At 44.7% G+C, this 20,672-nt stretch overlaps 1 protein-coding gene across 2 annotated transcripts in view; it reads left to right on the forward strand.

Annotated features, from left to right (window-relative positions):
• The window catches only part of MALT1 (MALT1 paracaspase), an 83,533-nt gene extending 63,105 nt beyond the window's left edge, over positions 1-20,428 (forward strand). For both annotated transcript variants that reach the window (XM_066602545.1, XM_066602546.1), the window contains 7 exons: positions 7,938-8,115; positions 8,561-8,635; positions 15,545-15,672; positions 15,829-15,978; positions 17,406-17,563; positions 17,721-17,846; positions 19,827-20,428. In XM_066602545.1, coding sequence (XP_066458642.1) covers positions 7,938-8,115; positions 8,561-8,635; positions 15,545-15,672; positions 15,829-15,978; positions 17,406-17,563; positions 17,721-17,846; positions 19,827-20,342 — 1,331 coding nt within the window. In that variant the 3' untranslated portion in view covers positions 20,343-20,428. The remainder of the gene's footprint in view (positions 1-7,937; positions 8,116-8,560; positions 8,636-15,544; positions 15,673-15,828; positions 15,979-17,405; positions 17,564-17,720; positions 17,847-19,826) is intronic.
• Positions 20,429-20,672: the final 244 nt, after the last annotated feature.

The raw sequence follows: 20,672 nt of genomic DNA on the forward strand, positions 1-20,672 counted from the left end.
GGGCCCCGCACGGTCCCCCCGCGGTGAGAACGGGGGAGCCGTGCAGGTGTCATGGCAGCCTGGGGGCCTTCTGAAAGGCCCCAGGGCTGCCTTACAAGACTGCCTATCAAGCCATCTCCGTGGGGTGGCTTGATAGACTGCCTGTTAAATGGCAGTAAAATTTAACTGCCTGTTAAATTGCCCCCGCTCCATTCACCCCAATGGCTGAGTGCTTGAACTCGGCTATCTCTGGGAGTTCCATTAAACTAGGCTGCAATCTCAGGATCATTGGGGGTCCCAGCAGTCGGAAACCCACCACTCAGCACGTTATTCCACATCCAATAGATAGGAGATAACTTGCTGCGATGTGTATTTCACTTTTTGAGGAGTCTATGACTTGGGAAAAGCAAATTCGTGCTACGCCCTTCACCACTTTATCTCAAATGAACACACAACTCACTGATGTCGTGGAAAGGACACAACTAACATATTGATTAACAGTAGTCTGGTTACAGCAGCACACTCTATAGATCACATGCAGTGATTAATATTGCTCGCCCCGTAGTGGACTAGATCCAAATCCACGAATAGCATATATAGAAATCAGACCTCAGGACAGCAAGGTTTCACTGGTGCAAATATTTAAAACATCCCAAGGGATGTATATTTATTCCTCACGATTGGATAATACAGCGACGCTTCGACTGTTAGCTGCAGTCTTTGTCAAGCTTGTTCCCTGGGGGTAGAGCGCTGTAACTTTCTGGCACTTCATACACCACAATCTCCTTCCATGGGCCTGATTCTGGCGCACGACCAATCTTTCCCTTCACTCCGCTCCCCTATCTCGCTTGGTAGAGCCTAATGCAGCCAAAGTGGCTGGGCGACTCTTTCAGTAGTAAGAGAGGAGCAGGGCACCCCTCTCCCCTCTTACACTCATACAGCATCACCTAAATTGTCCCAATGACAGACTTGTATATCTATCTTTCCACAGGCATCAATGCAAGATTTGTTCAGGCCCACACCCACCTTGAACTACTTATAATAATATTTATTGATATAGCGCCAACATATTCCGCAGCACTTACAATACAGGGGAAATAAAACAAGGCAACGGTTACATGTAGTAATCAATTGGTGGAAACAGTAGGGGTGCGGGTCCTGCTCCAACGAGCTTACATACTACAGATAATGGGGTGATACAGAAGGTAAAGGGGCTGGAGATGTGCACTGTATGGCGAGGTGGAGAGTGAGGGATGCTATACACACAGACAAAGGTTTGGCTGTATATTGGCGGAATCAGGATGACTGCAGGTGCCGGTTGATTACGGCTAGCAGGGATTGCAGTCTGTGGGACAGGGAGCATGTTATCAGGCAGAGTACCAAAAGGTTTGGTTGAGGGGATATGGTATGCCTCCCTGAAGTGGTGCGTTTTTAGAGCACACCTGAAGTTTAGTGTGTCAGTGATTGCCCGGATATTTTTTGGTAGCGCGTTCCAGAGGACAGGTGCTGCTCTTGAGAAGTCTTGGAGGCAGGAATGAGAGGTACGAATTAAAGGGGCACTCAGTCTGATTTCATTAGTAGAGCGGAGGGCCCGGGCTGGCTGGTGGATTGAGATGAGGGAAGCAATGTAGGGCAGAGCGGTGCTGTGGAGCGCTTTGTGAATGAGGGTAGTGAGTTTAAATTGTATTCTGTATTTGAGGGGCAGCCAGTGCAGTGACCGGCACAGGGCAGAGGCGTCCGAGTAGCGGTTAGACAGGAAGATGAGCCTGGCTGCCGCATTCAGGATGGATTGGAGGGGGTAGAGTCTGGCGCTGGGGAGGCCGATCAGCAACGAGTTGCAATAATTGAGCCGAGAGTGGATGAGGGCAACAATAAGCGTTTTTAACGTGTCTACAGTGAGAAAAGAGCGTATTCTAGCGATGTTCTTGAGGTGCAGCTGACATATTCAGGCAAGAGCTTGGATGTGGGGCGTGAAGGAGAGATCGGAGTCGAATATGACCCCAAGGCAGCGGGCATGCTGTCTGGGAGTTATGGTGGTGCCACACACTGAGATGAAGATGTCAGGATGAGGTCGGTTAGTAGAGAGCGGAAACACCAGTAGGTCAGTTTTTGAGAGGTTCAGTTTTAGGTAGAGAGAGGACATAGTGTTAGAGACAGCAGAAAGACAGTCGGTGGCGTTCTGGAGGAATATTGCTGTGATGTCCCGGGAGGAAGTGTATAGCTGGGTATCATCAGCATAGAGATGGTACTGGAAACCAAATCTCCTGATGGTCTGTCCAATGGGGGCTGTGGAGAAGAAGAGGGGGGCAAGTACCGAGCCCTGGGGGAAAAGGTGCAGAGATGTCACAGGAAGAGGTGTATAACTGGGTGTCGTCAGTGATGGTTTGTCCAACAGGGGCTGTGTAGATGGAGAAAAGGAGGGTGGCTAAGGACTGAGCCCTGAGGGACCCTGACAGCAAGGGGAAGAGAAGGGGAGGTAGAGCCAGCAAAGCAGACACTGAAGGAGCAGTTAGATACGTAGGAGGAGAACCAGGAGAGGGCAGTGTCCTTTAGTCCAATGGAGTGAAGCATAGTGAGGAGAAGTTTGTGGTCAACAGTGTTGAATACTGCAGAGAGGTCAAGGAGGATCAGTAGGGAGTAGTCGCCCCTCGATTTGGCAGTCAGGAGGTCTTTTGACACTTTAGTCAGGGCAGTTTCTGTCGAGTGTAGGGGGCGGAAGCTGGACTGTAGAGGATCAAGAGCTTTCTGAGAGATAGCTTATAAGGCGAGAGTAAACCAGGCGTTCTAGTAGTTTGAAGATGAAGGGGAGGTTTGAGATGGGTCGATAGTTGGCAGCATCGGTCGAGTCAAGAGTCGGTTTCTTTAGCAGCAGGGAAATTATAGCGTGTTTAAATGAGGAGGGGAAAATGCCAGAGGTCAGAGTAAGATTGAATATAGTGGTGAGGTGGGAGGTGACCACCGGGGAGAGGGAACGCAGGAGGTGTGAAGGAAGAGGGTTGCTAGCGCAGGTGGTGGGGCGAGTGGAGGAGAGCAGTCTGGAGACTTCTTCCTCTGTCGTTGGACTAAGTACAGAGAGTGAACAGGAGTTAGATGCAATACTGATGAGATTGGTTCGGGGCTAGTCTGGGATTGGGAGGTTATTTCCTGCCGGATGTCATCAATTTTCTTTTTGAAGTACGCCGGCAGCTCTTCAGCACTGAGATCTGTCACAGGGGGCTGCAGTTTTGGGATGAGAAGGCAGTGAAAAGTGTCAGAGTCTTTTAGGGTTGTGGGATAGTGAGGAGACGAGAGAGGTGAAGTAGATTTGTTTGGCGTGGTGGGGGGTGAGGTTGTATGTTCTGAGCACGAATCTAAAGTAGAGAAAGTCTGCAGGCTTTTGAGATGTTCTCCACAGCTGTTCAGCACACTTATCTTGAGCCTTTGAGACCCCTCAGGCACCAGATAGGACTGCTATCTCTGCACCCCTCTATCTGTATACTTTCCCCCTGTATGGCTATGTGTACAGCACATTATGTACAGTACTATGCACTGCAGTAATTGTGGCCTGTCGTGTTCTCTGTGCCTCTCATATCCACCCAAACTTCCTGTGGTTTTGCTTTGCAAAATACTGTAGACTGATAATATTCCGCTTCCCTCTTTGCTGGGTTGTACAAAGATCATTCTGTTCTCGCCTTTTCTTTTATGTATTGATTCTTGTATTATATTTGCACTCTATAACCCGCTGACGCTCCATGGGAGTTATATTCACGAGGTATGCAAATTATCTCACTCCCTCATACTGCAAAAATATACAAAAACTCGTGGGAAGTCAAGAACAATACTGATGTAATATGAATGGGAACGCAGTCATTAGGACATGATTCACTTTTTAGGAGATAGATAACCAGTTCTTTGTCATATGCAAATCCTGCTCGTTTCATAGAAACCTTCAATTGAATTGCTCATTATACTGACGGCAAAAGGGCTGTCTCCCCATTTACAAAAACCCTATTTAAGGAAAGTTAATGTAGGGACTAGAGATGAGCGAGCATACTCGCTAAGGACAATTACTCGATCGAGCATTGCCCTTAGCGAGTACCTGCCCGCTCGGAAGAAAAGATTCGGCTGCCGGCAGCGGGCGAGGAGCGGGGAGGAGAGCGGGGAGGAACGGAGGGGAGATCTCTCCCTCCCTCACTCCCCCCCCCCCCCCCCTGCTTCCCCCTGCTCACTGCCGCAACTCACCTCTCACCCATGCCGGCACCGGCAGCTGAACCTTTTCTTCCGAGTGGGCAGGTACTCGCTAAGGACAATGTTCGATCGAGCAGTTGTCCTTAGCGAGTATGCTCGCTCATCTCTAGTAGGGACCCTTCTCTTAGTCAGAGTGGTGAGCAACTGCAAAGAGCATCTCTTGCCAAGGAGGACCCAGGCTAACTGTGCATTAAATAGACAATCCATTGATCTCAATGTGCACTGTGTAATTGGGAATCACAGAAATATTGCACTGTGTAATGCCTCATTTCTTCTGTGGTAGTGCTGTAGGAAAGCTGATTATTTGCATTATAGCTGATCACTAGGAGTTGCAGTAGTAGAATACCCTGTACAAACCATCTGCAAAGTGCACAACACTTTTAAAAGGGTTTTCCAGACAAACACTTTTGATGACCTAGCCTCAGAGTCCACCACTTGGGAGCCTGACCGATCAATTGTTTGGCACTCGCTGTCACTAGCAAAATACACAGGATACGGAGCGGAAGGTATTGCTTCAAGCCTTGGGTAGTGGCTGGTCCTGGATTTTAATGGGGGCTGCACCTGTAATTACCAGCACTGGCCACTACAAAGCAATTGCTCTATACCATGTGTACTTTGCCAGTGACAGTGAGCGCTGGAATAACTGATCCACCAGGATTCCAAGCAGCAGACCCCCGCCCATCAACTATTGATGACCTATCCTGAGGAGCTTCCTCTCCTTCCATGCTACTTGTCTGCTTTGGCCCCTAAGTCATCAGGGCCCTTTGGTGTGCTCAGTTTCAACCCTCTCATCATCAGGGTTGCTTTGGTGTCCTCATCCTGCACTGCTCATGTTGCTCTCATTATACAGTGGCCACCACTAAGTCACTGGCTCGCTACTGTGTATCTGCTGCGCTCACTCATCTGTGTGTTACTAGACACTTTTTTTTCCATGTTACTATATTACTATTCCATACTATATTACTGTTATTACTACACACTGCTACTCAGTCTCTATTAGCAGTGTCACACAGTCTGCAAGCCCTCACATGCTGGTGTGCCCTGTTTCCTCTTGTGATATAGTTGAAATCGCTTGTATGGCTAAGATGGCCACCATAAGATTACCCGGGGCGTAGCTTAGTCTACATTTACAGACCCTGTACCAAGTCAGTCCTACTGAGTTCCAAGACCTTTCTGCAGATGGGCCAAAGGCCTTTTTCACTCCATAGCCACAAAATTACAGCAAATAATCACGTGACCTCTGTCTCTGAAGGTCCTTGAATATATAAAAGTCTACTCATGTATAGTTAGGCACATCAAAAGGGGTTTGACCTTGTACATTCCCCCTTACACTTGCTCAAACCCAAATGACAACAGGACAATAACCGGCACCCTCTGAGAGGAGGGACGGAAATATATATGCTCAGACCCACGGTGATTGGCTCGCTGGGCAAATCCTTCCCACAGCCAGCAAAATCAACCAGCACCAGCAGAGCTGCGCTCCTGTCAGTGCATAGAAGGATTTAAACTGTACCTCTTATTGCTGTGGAGGGGTTCTTTAAGCAGAACGAATTTCCCCTTTAAATAAGTCCGCCTCCTCCCACATGTATTCCACGCTCATCCATTATTTCAGCGTCTTTAGTTCTTTCTTGAAATTTCAGTTTCCTGTTTTTGCAATAATTGTATTTTTCTTTTATCTGCTGATCAGTGTAGATAGCAGGAAGCACATGACTAAGTGGGTCTTACTTTTCACTTTGATGTCTGTGATGGTATGCAGAAAGTTCAGTTTCAGATCTAATTATCATCAATGTTTTTTTCTGTATTTCTCAGTAATCAGCTGAAAAAATGTGAAATTGGTATAAAAATTGCTACAATGTATCAACTCTGGGTTATGTTCACATTAGAGATGAGCGAACGTACTCGGTAAGGGCGATTTCGCAATCGAGCACCGCGATTTTCGAGTACTTCACTACTCGGGTGAAAAGTACTCGGGTGCGCTGTGGGGCGGGGGGTTGCAGAGGGGAGTGGGGGGTAGCAGCGGGGAACAGGGGGGAGCCCTCTCTCTCTCCCTCTCCCCCCCACTCCCCGCTGCACCCCCCGCTCACCCACAGCGCACCCGAGTAGTGAAGTACTCGAAAACCGCGGTGCTCGATTGCGAAATCGCCCTTACCGAGTACGTTCGCTCATCTCTAGTTCACATGTCTGAGTTCTCATGTGGATTTTAGCATATATCCCGTGCCCAAATTTGAATGAAATCCATCTCTAATACAATATCCTGCCTAAAGTAATTGGACCCCTGAGCAAGAATCAAAAGTAGTATCTATTTCCATATGGTAATACTTAGTGGGGCTCCTTTGGCCGTAATCAGGGGCGTAACTAAAGGCTCAGGGGCCCTGATGCAAAACGTGAGCTGGGCCCCCCCTGTATCTGTTTCTGTACCCGTACCCATATCTAAACCATGCTGCACAGAGACATAACTTGAAGCTTCTGGGCCCCAATGCAAAACCTGTAACAGGGCCCCCAACTATAATGCTTTATTCATAGTACTGGGCTCCCTATATGGAGAAGAGAGGCCTTATGGGCCCCCTAAGGCTCCTGGGCCCGGGTGCAACCGCATCCCCTGCACCCTCTATAGTTACGCCCCTGGCCGTAATGACATCGCATACTCTCCGTGGCATACTTTCTACTAACGTCTGTCCCAACTTTTATGAGATGTGTTACTGCCATCAATTTCTAAATTGGTTAATTTTTTATAATGAAGCCTTCTGATATGTGTTCCATGTTCCAATGTGAATAACATATGGTTAGATGAGAATTCCAAATTTTTGAATTCTTTTTTCTTTTTCTTTACATTTTACATGGCGTTCCAACTTTTTTGGAATTGGGGTTGTATACTTACACAAGACAAATTCAAAATGTACAATAAAAAGTGACATTTTTGGGAGGGTTTTTCCAATTTCATGTTAGCCCACTCTCACACATGAACGTGGCAAAGCGTCGCAATTTCAAACACGGTGCTTTGCTGCAATCTTACTTTCACTTTTGGATGCAGATCCCTGCAGTCGAAAGCGTGTTTTAGTGCACCCCATTGCGTGATGAGGTGCGCTAAACGGACAAATATAGAGCAGACAGCGCCCGAAAATCACGGCGCTGGAAAGCACCGTCCAGTGCCGCGATCGAACGCATGTCTGCAAGGCCGCATTGATTTCAATGGGAGCGTTATACCACGATTAAGGCGGCATTCAAAGCGCCATGTTAATCGCTGTAAAAAGCGCCCGTGTGAGAGAGGCCTTAGGGGGTTATGAGGCTTGTGCCTCTTATGACATTTGTCGCAGGTAGATGGGTGCAGTGCTTACTTAGACTGGCATTTCATGCGATAGTCTATAGAAATCTATCCCATTGTTCCTTATGGACAAGATCTGGATGTGGAAGAGAGTTTTTGAGTATGTCTGCAATTCCCCCTTAAGGCCTAAAATACCACCGTATTTAAAGGGGTTCTCCAGGACTTTGGTAGATAAATGGCGCTGATTGGGAGGGTCCCTGAAGTCAAGCTCACACTGATCAAACCTTAATGGACCATACTAAGGCTTTACCTTCAATGTTTAAGTCCTGGAGCCCATTAATGGGTGAAGGTCAGTGACTGAATGTAAAAGCTGTAGTTGACTGATCATTCCGTCTCCTTCTATCATTCTGTACATAGAAATACGATGGACAGTGCTAGTGAGATGTGATATGTGATTTTTTGCTCACAGGATTGCTGTACTATGCTGGTCACGGTTATGAAAACTTTGGAAACAGCTTTATGGTTCCTATCGACGCACCAAAACCTTATGGATCTTCAAACTGCCTGTGTGTCCAAAGTGTCCTGAAACTGATGCAGGAGAAGGAAACCGGACTCAATGTGTTTCTACTGGACATGTGCCGCAAAAGGTGAGAGAATGTTTTACCTATTGTATCCGTCATCCCGAAGAGTAACCCTCTGTGTGCAGCCAAATTTCCACCGATGACTAAGATTGCGACCAGGCATGGCCGAAATGGTCTTTAAAAAGATTGTCTGTTTTGGATAATGTGCTAGGAGCCAGCGATCATCTGAAATCTGTGGAGAAACTTAGCAGTAAGTGTTCAGTTTTCCTGCAGCGCCTCCACAGGAGCATTGTAGCATTACACAGCTGCAACGTAAAGCAATGGATGTCCATGTGATGCATCAGTGTAGCAAGTCTTCAAGAGGGAGAGACACTCTTGCTAGACATTTGCTACTTTGACTAATTGAGGAGAGGATGAAATGCGGCCCTTATAGGGGTTTTCTAAGCCAGATAAGTGTTCATATGGTTCATGTGGAATGTAACTTTTTTTCTCATAATATCCCTTGTTACAGGAATCAGTATGACGATACGATCTTAATTCCAGAAAACCTGAAGGTGACAGCAAATATTGTCTTTGGATACGCCACGTAAGTTCTGCCTTGTCCTGAATGTCACATTCTATGAGTGTTTGAATATATTCCAGTTTTGTTGCTCTGTCCCTTGTTTGCATTTTGCATAGGGAAAACCAGAATGGGCTCCCACTAAGATCTCTGCCAAAGTGAATTTCCAATAGGCTTTGTGTGCCGTTACTTAAAGGGGTTGTCCCGAGGCAGCAAGTGGGTCTATACACTTCTGCATGGCCATAATAATGCACTTTGTAATGTACATTGTGCATTAATTATGAGCCATACAGAAGTTATAAAAAGTTTTATACTTACCTGCTCCGTTGCTGGCGTCCTCGTCTCCATGGTGCCGACTAATTTTCGCCCTCCGATGGCCAAATTAGCCGCGCTTGCGCAGTCCGGGTCTTCTTCTTTTCTGAATGGGGCTCCGTGTAGCTCCGTGTAGCTCCGCCCCATCACGTGCCGATTCCAGCCAATCAGGAGGCTGGAATCGGCAATGGACCGCACAGAAGCCCTGCGGTCCATGAAGACAGAGGATCCCGGCGGCCATCTTCAGCAGGTGAGTATGAAGACGCCGGACCGCCGGGATTCAGGTAAGCGCTGTGCGGGTGGTTTTTTTAACCCCTGCATCGGGGTTGTCTCGCGCCGAACGGGGGGGGGGGGTTTAAAAAAAAAAAAAACCCGTTTCGGCGCGGGACAACCCCTTTAACTCTCTCAAGACCAGAGATTTTTAGTTTTTTGTTTATTTTATTTTAGTTTTTTTCTTTATTTTATTTTTGTTGTGCTCTTTCCTTCCAAAAAAGCCATAACTTATAAAATCTTTCCATCAACATGACGATACGAGGGCTTGCTTTTTAAGGGACAAGTAGCATTTTTAATGGTACCATTTAATGTACGATATGATATACAGAAACATTATTAAGTGAGGTGAAATGAAAAAAAAAAAGCAACTGTATAAAAAAATTGAGGGGGGGGGCATTAGCTTTTAGAGCATTCAAAGTGAAGTAACAGTGACATGTGCACTTTATTCTGTGGGTTAGTGCCATTAGGCTGGATTCAGACGAACGTATATCGGCTCGGTTTTCATGCCCAGCCGATATACGTTGTCTCTCTCTGCAGGGGAGGGGGGAGGATGGAAGAGTCGGGAGCAGTGCTCTGAGCTCCCGCCCCCTCTCTGCCTCCTTTCCGCCCCTCTGCACTATTTGCAATGGGGAGAGGCGGGACAGGGGCGGGGGCTAATTCACGGAACTTAGCCCGCCCCGTCCCGCCTCCTTTCATTGCAAATAGTGCAGAGGGGCGGAGAGGAGGCAGAGAGGGGGTGGGAGCTCAGTTCCTGCTCCTGGGCTCTTCCATCCTTCCCGCCCTGCAGATAAGGACACCGTATATTGGCTCGGCCTGAAAACCGAGCCGATATACAGTCATCTGAATCCACTCTTATAGTGATTCCAAATTGATATAGTTTTTTAATGCTGTACAAATAAAAAGTAAAGAGCCTTTTCTTCCACAGTATTCTGAGACCCAGATTTTTTTGGGGGTTGTGTTTTGTGTGGGGCGAGCTGTAGTTATTATTAGTGCCATTGTGGGGTACATCTTTTTGATCACTTTTTATTCAATGTTTTGGGAAGCCAGGATAACCAAAAAAGCCTGCAATTCTAGCTTTCTGTACGCTTTGTTTTACATTGCTCACGTGTGAGATTGGTGACAACAAATATGTTTTTTCCAGTGCTTCGAAAAAATCTGAGAAAGGTTTTAACTATAATAAATTTTTTTAAAAATGTTAAAAATATTTAAACCTTTAGCTAATTTTTTTTAATCCCCATAGAGACTTGAACTTGTGATCACTTGATCTGTTGTACTATATTCTGTAATAATTCAGTATTGCAGTATATAGTGATTTTTAAGGTCACTCAATAAGCTCTGCCACAGGCAGAACTTAATAAGCATTTAAGCATGGCAGTCCTGGCAACCTTAACTAGGCTCCAGACTGCCCTGCTAACCCGTCAGCACCCCATGATTGCATCATGGGAGGGGACAGTGGGGCGCTGCATGGAGCCCCCAGCTGACTACTTGTACAAGCAATGAGCTTTGCCTCTGGCATCTAAATATTTAATGGCCACGATTGGAACTAGTCCACTTGTGGCTGCTGACTGTGGTTTCAGCTGTCAGAAACAGGTGATAATCACTGGGTGGGGACTCAGCTCCCAAGCCCACTCCATATATCCTACACTACTGCATGACATATATTTACGCACTGCAGTCGGGAAGGGGTTAAGACGTTACTGGGCAAAGCACTTGTGAAATCTGCACTTCTAACCTCATCCCGTTGATTGAAACACTTTTTTCCAATCAGATTTTGAAGAAGTCATTAACACAAAGGTTCACTTACTTTTTTCCTGCACGTCTCAACTCAACAGCTGTCTGAGTGTTATTACTTACGTTTTTGTTTTCTATCATTGTTTTCAATTGTAAAAATGGAAAAAATTGTATCACGTTAGCATGAAACTCGCAATTACATACTAGTACAATGCTATTTTTTATTTTTGGTCAGGAAATAATGGGCAATGCTTAAACAATAATCACCCCAAAACAGGACATCGCAATTGGGATGAAAATCGCCTGTGTGAATAGACCCTTACTTAGATAACAATAAGTAAGTAATTGATTAGAGAAGTCTAAAGACTGGGCAGACTATGCAGCTGCTATGGGGCCCTTGGAGAGAGAAGGTGCAGCTCTAGATGGCCCTATCTCCTTAGCTACTAGGTGGTGAGATCCAGTTCAAGATGACCCTCCCTAGAGGAACTGCATTATTAGCAGACTACCGGTTGGGTAGTTGACCTAGTGCTCATGAAAAGAGTTGGGAGGAGATGCAGCACCTCAGAGGGATACCCCGGACACCTGACATACGTAGGAAGTTGGGAGGGTTAAGTGATGGCTTGTTAAAACGGCACTTAGCAGGCTCCTTTCCCAGAGGGATGGAACGCAGCCAAGGCCAGAGTATATCTGCAGGTCACCAAAGACACCCCTAGGGAATACCAATAAACAGGATGATGGAGGTAGTAGTTGTCACGGGTGACGCCACCATTCTTACACACCGATATGACAGTCTTGTAGTACTTCGGGTCCCCAGGAACGGTTAGGGCCCAGTATAAACTTTACTTGAATAAACTTGTAGATAACAATTTTTCAGGGCAAATTAGGTACAGTCTTCACAGTGCAGGCAAGAAAAGAGATCAGAGGTCAGTGAGGAAACACAGGATGAAACTGGTCCTACAGTCTACGTTATCTGTCAGGTACCACTCCTGGACGGGGAACACTCCGGAGGAGGAATGGGGTAGGGTCACTCCACAGACACTCTGGCAGTAACTATTGACTTTTAGGAATTGCACCCCGCATTGGAGGTGTGTGGGTGTCACTTAGTAGCGTATTTCTACGTGATGATCCTGGACATGGACGGCCGCGTAGGAAAACGTGAAGACTTAAATTAGTACCTCTGCACTAGCCTCTCGTACAGAATTACTTACGAACTTATGCTTCGGACTCACTCCACTCACATTCAGATTTTAACGGCTACGGGATATCTCTCCTTCTCCTCCATATTCACCACAAGGAAGCTGAAGGTGCTTCCATGTGGCTCTGTGTTTGGTGGCACTCAAGTAGCAGACAAGATGGAAGACATTCTCCCGTTCTCAAACACTCCTATTTATACCTTCATTCATATCACATGACATGACAGACTGATACATTTACATACAGGCCATGATTTTATTAGAGTTAACCTCTCAAGCGCCGCAGCTGTGCAACACACACACTGGATATGACAGGACAAGCTTTGCACGGTGCAGCTACATAGGACAAAACATGTATGACATTTATGGAGGGGACCAGGACGATGTACTGGGACACTACAGAGAGACCTGACACCATAACTGGGTGGGGAAGGGGTGGCATTCATTTTAATCTTTGCTATGGGGCTTCTCTCTTCTATGAGAACCACTTAACACAGTTGATGTGCTTGTATCACTGACTTGGACACAGAATATTCTGCTTTTTGGGTAGCTTATATTTGGAGACCCCACACAATCCCACAGTGCCTATATATCCAAAGATATCTGGTACAGAGCAATCAGCGTCTTCTTAATTGGCCACTTGGGAGCTACTTAGTATAAGTTGGTGATACGGTCTGGTGGGCATGGACATGGATAATGAATCTACGTTTAGGTAATGAGGCTTTTATTTGACACCTCATACAGTACTGGCAAAATTAATAGCATAAGTGCATTTTTGCAATAAGTTTTTAAAATTTAGTCAGAAGTGAATTATAAAAAAAGGAACAGTTTAATTAGCAAAATCTTGTATACAAACAACCTCAAACTGCATATTTTAACCCCTTAGCACCGCAGGACTATATATACAGTGTATATATATATATATATATATATATATAATATATATATATATATATATATATATATATATAATATATATATATATATAATCATAGGTGTGCGGGGTTAATAAGACGCAGGCTCAACACTGTGTCCACTCCATAGATGGCCGATGTTGGCCTCAACAGCCACGATTAGGGTTCATCTCACTTACGGCTATTAACCCTTTAAATGCCGCCTGTCAATTCTGAATGTATGATTTAAATAGCTCAATTGGCTATCAGAGGTCCCCATCAGCCCACCTGCGATGAGTTCATGGGGTGCTGTTTTGAGGTCACCTCTTATCCAACAGAAAATTTAATACAAAACAATCAAAAAGCTGTATGTACTCCAAACGGTACCAATAAAAACAGCAGGTCATCCTGCCACAAGTTATCCCTTATACGACCCCAGCAACAGAAGAATACAAAAGTTATTTGAGCAAGAAATGATTGCAGAAAATATATACATAATTTTTAAAACATTTTATTCTTTGAAAATAGTACAGCAAAAAGAATTAATTACCGTATATACTCGAGTATAAGCCTAGTTTTTCAGCACATTTTTTTATGCTGAAAAAGCCCCCCTTGGCTTATACTCGAATGAGGTAAAAAAAAAACGACAACAAAAAACCCGCAATACTCACCTCCCAGCCTGTTTGTGTTCTCGGTGCGATGGTCTCCCCGGCGGTGCGGCAAGCTGCTTGAGAATTCTCCCCACTGTCATCTCCATGCTCTGCTTTGAATTCCCCTGCCGTCCGCGCTGTGTAAGTAAGCGCTGTGATTGGATCGAGTGCCAGCCAATAACAGCCGGCGCTTGATCATTCATAGCCATTCAGTGGATGACATCACTGAATGACTGTGATTGGTTTATCGAGCGCAGGCTGTGATTGACTGGCGCTCAATCCAATCACAGCGCTTACTTACACAGTGCTGACAGCGGGGGAATTCAAAGCCGAGCAGGGAGAATTACGGAGGGGAGAAGTCTCAAGCAGCTTGCCGCACCGCCGGGGAGACCATTGCGCCGGGGACACCGACCATGGCTGAGAGGTGAGTATTGCATTTTTTCTTTACCTAGTATATACTCGAGTATAGCTAGGCTTATACTCGAGTCAATAAGTTTTACCAGTTTTTTGTGGTAAAACTTATTGACTCAGCTTATACTCAGGTCGGCTAATACTCGAGTATATATGGTAATTTGATATTGCCATAATTATACTGACCCACAGAATAACGTTATCATGTCATTATTGCTGGACTGTGTATATGATAACATAAAAGATCCTCCCCACAAGGCAGAATTGTGTTTTTCTGCCATTTCACTTCACTTGGAAGTTTTTAAACATTTTCCAGTACATTATATGGTACATTAAATAATACCATTGAAAAATACAACTTATACCGCAAAAATCTACATCAATGGGAAAAAAGAAAAAAAAATTTTTTATTTTTTTTTAAATGGAGAGAAGAAACCAAAAATGGGAAGGAAAAATGGTGCTTAAAGGAAGTCTGTCACCTAAATTTTTAACTACCAGCTGAATATACTCTGAATTATGCCCCCATATGAGGAATCCATAGTTACTTGTATCTGCTTGCAATGTGTCCTCACAATCAACATATCGATTATCTTTTAACCCTTACCAATCCACTGTCTGACGTCTTAAGCATTATGATTTAAGGCTGTACAGCTCCGATGTTGGAAGACGTCCGTCGGGGTTCTCTTACTATATATTGCCAGCCTCTCTGCTGTCGGTGCCTATCCAACGTGTCACCTCATGCAGTACTGGCTTTAGCCCCCTAGGAAAACCGGGATACAAATTGGATTGGAAAGGGTTAATACTTTGTTTGCCCCCTTTGGCTTTTAATAGCGCTTTCACCCTATCTGGCATTCTTTTAAAAAGGATTTTATATCCGCGCCTTCTATTTCGGGATTGTTGAACGAGCTTCTCAAATACTATAACTTTGCTGGTTGCAGGCCGTTCTGCATTAATCTTGTTTTTAAGGCTGCACCAAATGTCCTCCATTGGGTTCATGTCCAGCTATTGTCCGCCATGGAAGGACCTGGAGTCAGGATTCATTAGACATATTCATCACACTTTTTGCCATATGGCAAGGAGCTCCATCCACTGAGCTGATCACTCTAACTAGGCGATTCTCAATTATAATACAGGAACTGATCCATCATTCCTCTTACTACAACCTGGATCCTTTACTGCGATGACACCCCCAACCATTAGTTTGTCCAAATGTTGAACTTTTTGCACAATGCAGTCCTCTTCTCCTGGCTTCCGCTTTACATATAAGCAACGATCCTTGATCCTTGACTCATCACGACTTTCATTTCTGAAACTGCTCTAGTAAAATGAAAGCTGCGCTGTGATTGGTCGCTGAGGGCATCAAAGACAGTTTTTCTTTTAGACAATTTTAATAAATGAAACTTACTGTATTGCAATACCAGATCTTAGATCCTATTAATTTGGCCAGTAATGTATATGTTTACTTTTTTCCAGATGTCAGGGGGCCGAGGCGTTCGAAATTCAACATTCAGATCTAGCAAATGGCATTTTTATGAAATTTCTCAAGAAACGCTTATTAGAAAATATGAAGATCACCGTTCTGCTGGACCAGGTTGGAGAAGGTGAGAACATATTTTATGCTAAACTTGATCACCTGATCGCTTTATCCGATCCTCACCATGACAGAGCCACAGCGCTGGTTATGTGTGCAGGAAGCTATAATATGGTCCCATTCAATGCTTATTCCAATTATCTGAGGACATCAATTATATTTTCAGATATGGGACGTTGTCTGCTCACCAAAGGGATGCAAGCACTAGAAATCCGCAGCAGTCTGTCCGCCAGGAGGGCACTGACTGACCCCATACAGCGCAAAGCATGTTCTCCAGAGTCCTTGGCAAGAAACCTGCAGTGGGCCAAGGCAAATGGTGAGATCTACGAAACATATCAATGCATCCAACTGTAAGAAACTAGAAAACTGTAAGAAAACTCCCTGGGAATATTCTGGGGTTCTCCCAAAATAGGGGACATCTCCTGGACTCCCAGCAGAGAAAACAAACTGCCTGCAAAGGCTACTGGCAGCTGTTGCTTTGGAAAACAAGGGGGTGACCCAATTCTAGCGATTGATGACCTGTCCTGAAGCAGGGGTCTGCAACACAGGACACCAAGCAATCAGGTCTTCCCCCAGGCCGGTGTCTTAGTGTATGAAGATTTTTGCTGCCAGAAGCAGACAGCTCTGTACCTTGTTTAGTGTCCAGATTCAGTACTACAGGCTGAGTCCCATTGATGTGAATGGGACTCAGCCTGTGATATCAACCCAAGCCAATGTACATAAGTGCCTGCATCTGAAAGCAATGCAGCTGTGTACATCAGATCATTAATCTTAAATGTGGGAAAACCTTTTAAACTCTCATTTATTGCAGCTGCCATAAAGCAAACACACCCTGTTGCCATATATGACTTTTCGATATGGGTTGAACCCTCACTTAAAACAACCCAAACTACAGTAAACCTATGCTATGGAATAAATGTACAAAGCACTTTGTTTTTGGTGTCAAAGTGTCCACAACTTTATTTGACTCACAGGATTAAAACAATCCAGGAGTCAGCTGAAGTGCTCGGCCATTGGGATTGTTGAATATTGTGAAATCCCCGACTATCTGACATTGAGCACCTGATCAGAGAGCAATAAAGGGATGGCAAACTCTGGCTTACTGTTCTAGCAGAGCCAGTACACTTCAGGGGCACCAATGACCCTACTGAAGAACTTCCCACCTGTGCTTGACCACCGTTCCTGCCCTGGATGAGGTGACTATTACCAAATCCATCAGTCTGACTTCCTTCGAAGCTTAGCCTGTTCACCACCATGAGGTTTAGATATCTTCTATTAGTTAAGATTAGTCAGCAACTTCCACCGGACTCCTCAACCGCCGCAAAAGAGGCAATTTGACGCCTTAAATGGACTGGTATTCTGGTAAGAGGAAGAGAAGGATATGACAAGTTACAACTATTCCCAACTCCTAGACTCTTCACAGTAAGACTCTGGATACACATATACAGGACACCTTCATCTTAAAGCAGAACCACCCTTGGTTAGATCTGTGCAACTATGCATGTAAAAACTCCAGGAGTTATAGGTCCCACCCTACCAATGACATAGTATCCCCCTCTATGGCAATGGTCTGTTATGATGTGGCAGAGGGGTGTCATAAGTCACTATATTATAGCTAGTATCAGTAGTTTTATACATGGGGAATGTGGATCGACCTTCATTCTCTTAGAAGTACATTCTTGAAACATATTGTAACATCTATTAGAAACAATATTAATCTTCATGATGCGCTTCCACCTGCAGAACTACCGAACAGCATGTGCATTGAATTTGACTGTGGTGTAAAAATCAAGTTGGGGTTTGCTGCAGAATTCTCCAACGTCATGATCATCTACTCCCAAATTATAAGCAAACCTGAGGACATCATTCACTGTACGGCCAATGTCACCGACTTTCCATTAGTGAGTATCTCTATGGCCACGGTCTTCATGTTCCCTCTTTATCTCAAATGTGATGTCTACGATAACACGGTGCAACCTACTTTGTGATCAAGCGTTACTGTAAATTAGACGCATTCCTTTTTTAAGATTTTAGTATTTTTCTTTTTACTTTACAAAGGATTTATACATTGACCCTAAAGAAACCAATAAAGACACTCCAGAAGAAACAGGAAGCTTCTTGGTATCTAAAGACCTTCCAAAGCATTGTTTATATACCCGCCTAAGTTCTCTACAAAAACTAAAGGTACGTATGCAAATTATATTATGATCCTATGCAAAATGCAAGCTCTGAGCAGATCCTATAAACCGGGCAAATAGAACCAAGAAAAAGGAAAGGGTTGTGAAGACCTTAAAGGGGTGTTCTGGAGAAGGCCTATGTCATGACCCATGAGTTGAATGTCTCCAGCAGACTGCAGGAGCTTAATTATAAGATCCTGACCCGATGGTATAGGACCCCGGTGGGATTAGCCAGAATATACCCCCAGTATCCGGATCTTTGCTGGAGGTGTCTTAGCGAACAAGGGACCTTTGTCCACCTATGGTGGTCTTGCACACTAATTCAACCATTTTCGCGGGTGGTGGAAACTCTGTATACAGCTGTTTTGTAAAGGATCGCTTAACCTTACCCGTGAAGTGGCACTTTTGTCCATGATCCCAGAGTCAGTGTCGCGAGCGAAGGGTTCCTTGCTGCGCTTTTTCTTACTGGCTGTAAGGCAGATCATTACTAGAAGATGGAAATCTGTAGCTCTCCCATCGTGATTGATGTGGCTGGAAGCCATGGATAATCTAAAACAAATGGAGGAACTTTGTGCCAAAGATGAGATGAGACATTCTAAATTTTATAACACTTGGGCGGTGTGGCTACAGTTTCGGGCCTCGCCTGTGCTGGACGCATGGTTGTGTGGTGGCTCTGCCGCTCTTTAAAAGTTCTCAAAACACCCTCTAATGTAGACGACGAGTCCTAACATACTGATGAGTCTACCTATGGGTGTTCTTAGACTGGACAGACCTCTTTTCTCCTTTCTTCCTTCGTCTTTTCTTGTTTTCTACTTTCCTATTTCTCCTCCCTCCTAATTCTCCAACCCCCATAATGTTTTCCTCCTTTTTCTTTGGAATTAGCATGTAGAAGGGATTGTGGTTAGGTTTTGACTACTGCATCACTACTCCTGCAACGATATTTTATTGTATTGTCCAATACAGCTAATAAAATATTTTTGAACCATAAAGGGGTGTTCTACTTTTGGCAATCCCTATTTGTGTATAGTTCTAACATGAGACTTCTGTTCATACAATCTGCACATGTATGGTTATGTTCAACCTACCTTTATTTTACCAAATTCCATTTTTTTTAAATATAAAGATGGTGTTCTAGTAATGTGCACTATTTATATTGGCCTTCTCCACTACACAGACCACAAAGTCAACACTGTGTGGTTTAGAAACACACATTTCTATATACCATATTAGTAAAATTGGAATTCATATAGTGGGGGTCCAGTGCCAGGATCCTCATCTCTTGGCCTGAGTGGTGTGCCATCGTAAAAGACCATCTCTCTCCCTCTCTGGAGAATCCATTCTGTCCTGAATTACACAGATAACACACTGACATGAATGAGCACTGTGCAATGCTTCATTTCCCCTGTGGGGGCACTGCAGGGAAATTGAACACTTATTGCTAGGTTTCCCCACAAGTTGCAGCTAATCACTGGGGGTCCCAGCATGGGAATACTTTGTAATCAGCTTATCATCATGCTCTGTTCTGTTTGTCACGGCAGGGATTACTTCTGCTCCAGCATGAAGGGAGTGCTGGTCAAGCATGAGCAGTCAGCGATCCATTAATTTTAGTGGAGCTGTTGGAAATACCCAATGGGGTGCTACTCAGGTATCTCCGCAGTCTCATTGAAAGTAAATGTAGCACTTCATTCAGTCTCTTTCTCACTGCAGGAGTGCAGTTAACTCGCAGTGAGGAGGACAGGAGACACAAAACCCTTGCTCTTGAGATGAATGGGGATCTCAGTGGTGAGACCCCCACCAATCAGCAAGTCATCCCCTATGCTGGTATGGAAAATATCCATGCCCCCTCGTAGACTAAGAGAACACCATCTCACCCTTTCCTTAGACCTGAGCAAAGGGAACTGGAATAAGCCACAAATAATGGGCCAGTAGTCCAAATTGTTATACTTTATTTGATATGCAACTTTTTATGTTTTCTTTTCACTTTTAGGAAAACTTGACCTTTACGGTATGCCTGAGCTACATGTATAAAAGCTTTGGAGAAATGGTGGACGAAAGACAGAAAATCGACGTGGGAAAGCCTCTGGTTGCAAAATTAAACATTCATTCTGAACTCCGAAGTCCCTGCACACAGCCTAGTACTATACCTCACAGTCCCTGCACACGGCCCAGTCATATACCTCTTAGCCCCTCCGCACAGCCCGCTCATATACTTCACAGTCCTTGCCACAGTCCAGAGACTGCCGCAGCCTCATCACCAGTTCCAGGACCTTCTTATCTTTTAACAAGTCCTCAATACCCAAAGTCACCGCTTCATGTCTACCAACAAAACTTAAGGAGTAGTATGCATCCAGACAGCTGGCAAGAATACTATTCAGGATATCCTCCTAGTGGTGGAAGGAGGTACTTCTCAGAATGCAGATCGCCATACAGCAATGTCACGACGGCGAGGCAGAGCAACGTACCGGAGGAGAGCACAGAGGACACGTTTGACTTGGGTTATTAGTATTAAAAATGACGGGTTTATAAAATAACAGATTTTTGTATGTAAGTTATTTTCACTTTGTTGATAAAGTATTGTTCTTACCAGTATTCAGAATTTTAGCTCTTTTATCACCGGGTCAAGTTGCATATTTGAAGGGCTATATGTTATGTAGCTTTGCAACCATTTTTCATTTCTTCAATGTATCTAAAATAAAAAGTGGAGCTATTTTGTAAATCGTCTTGATTAGAAATATTCACCCTTTTAGGTATGCAGCTGCCATGCAGACTAATGTTTTTCCATGGCAACAGACTACAAGTAAATGCTGCATGGTTTAATCCTGCAGTCATGTTT

The sequence above is a fragment of the Eleutherodactylus coqui genome, chromosome 5 (assembly GCF_035609145.1).
Source record: "Eleutherodactylus coqui strain aEleCoq1 chromosome 5, aEleCoq1.hap1, whole genome shotgun sequence".
NCBI lineage: Eukaryota > Metazoa > Chordata > Amphibia > Anura > Eleutherodactylidae > Eleutherodactylus > Eleutherodactylus coqui.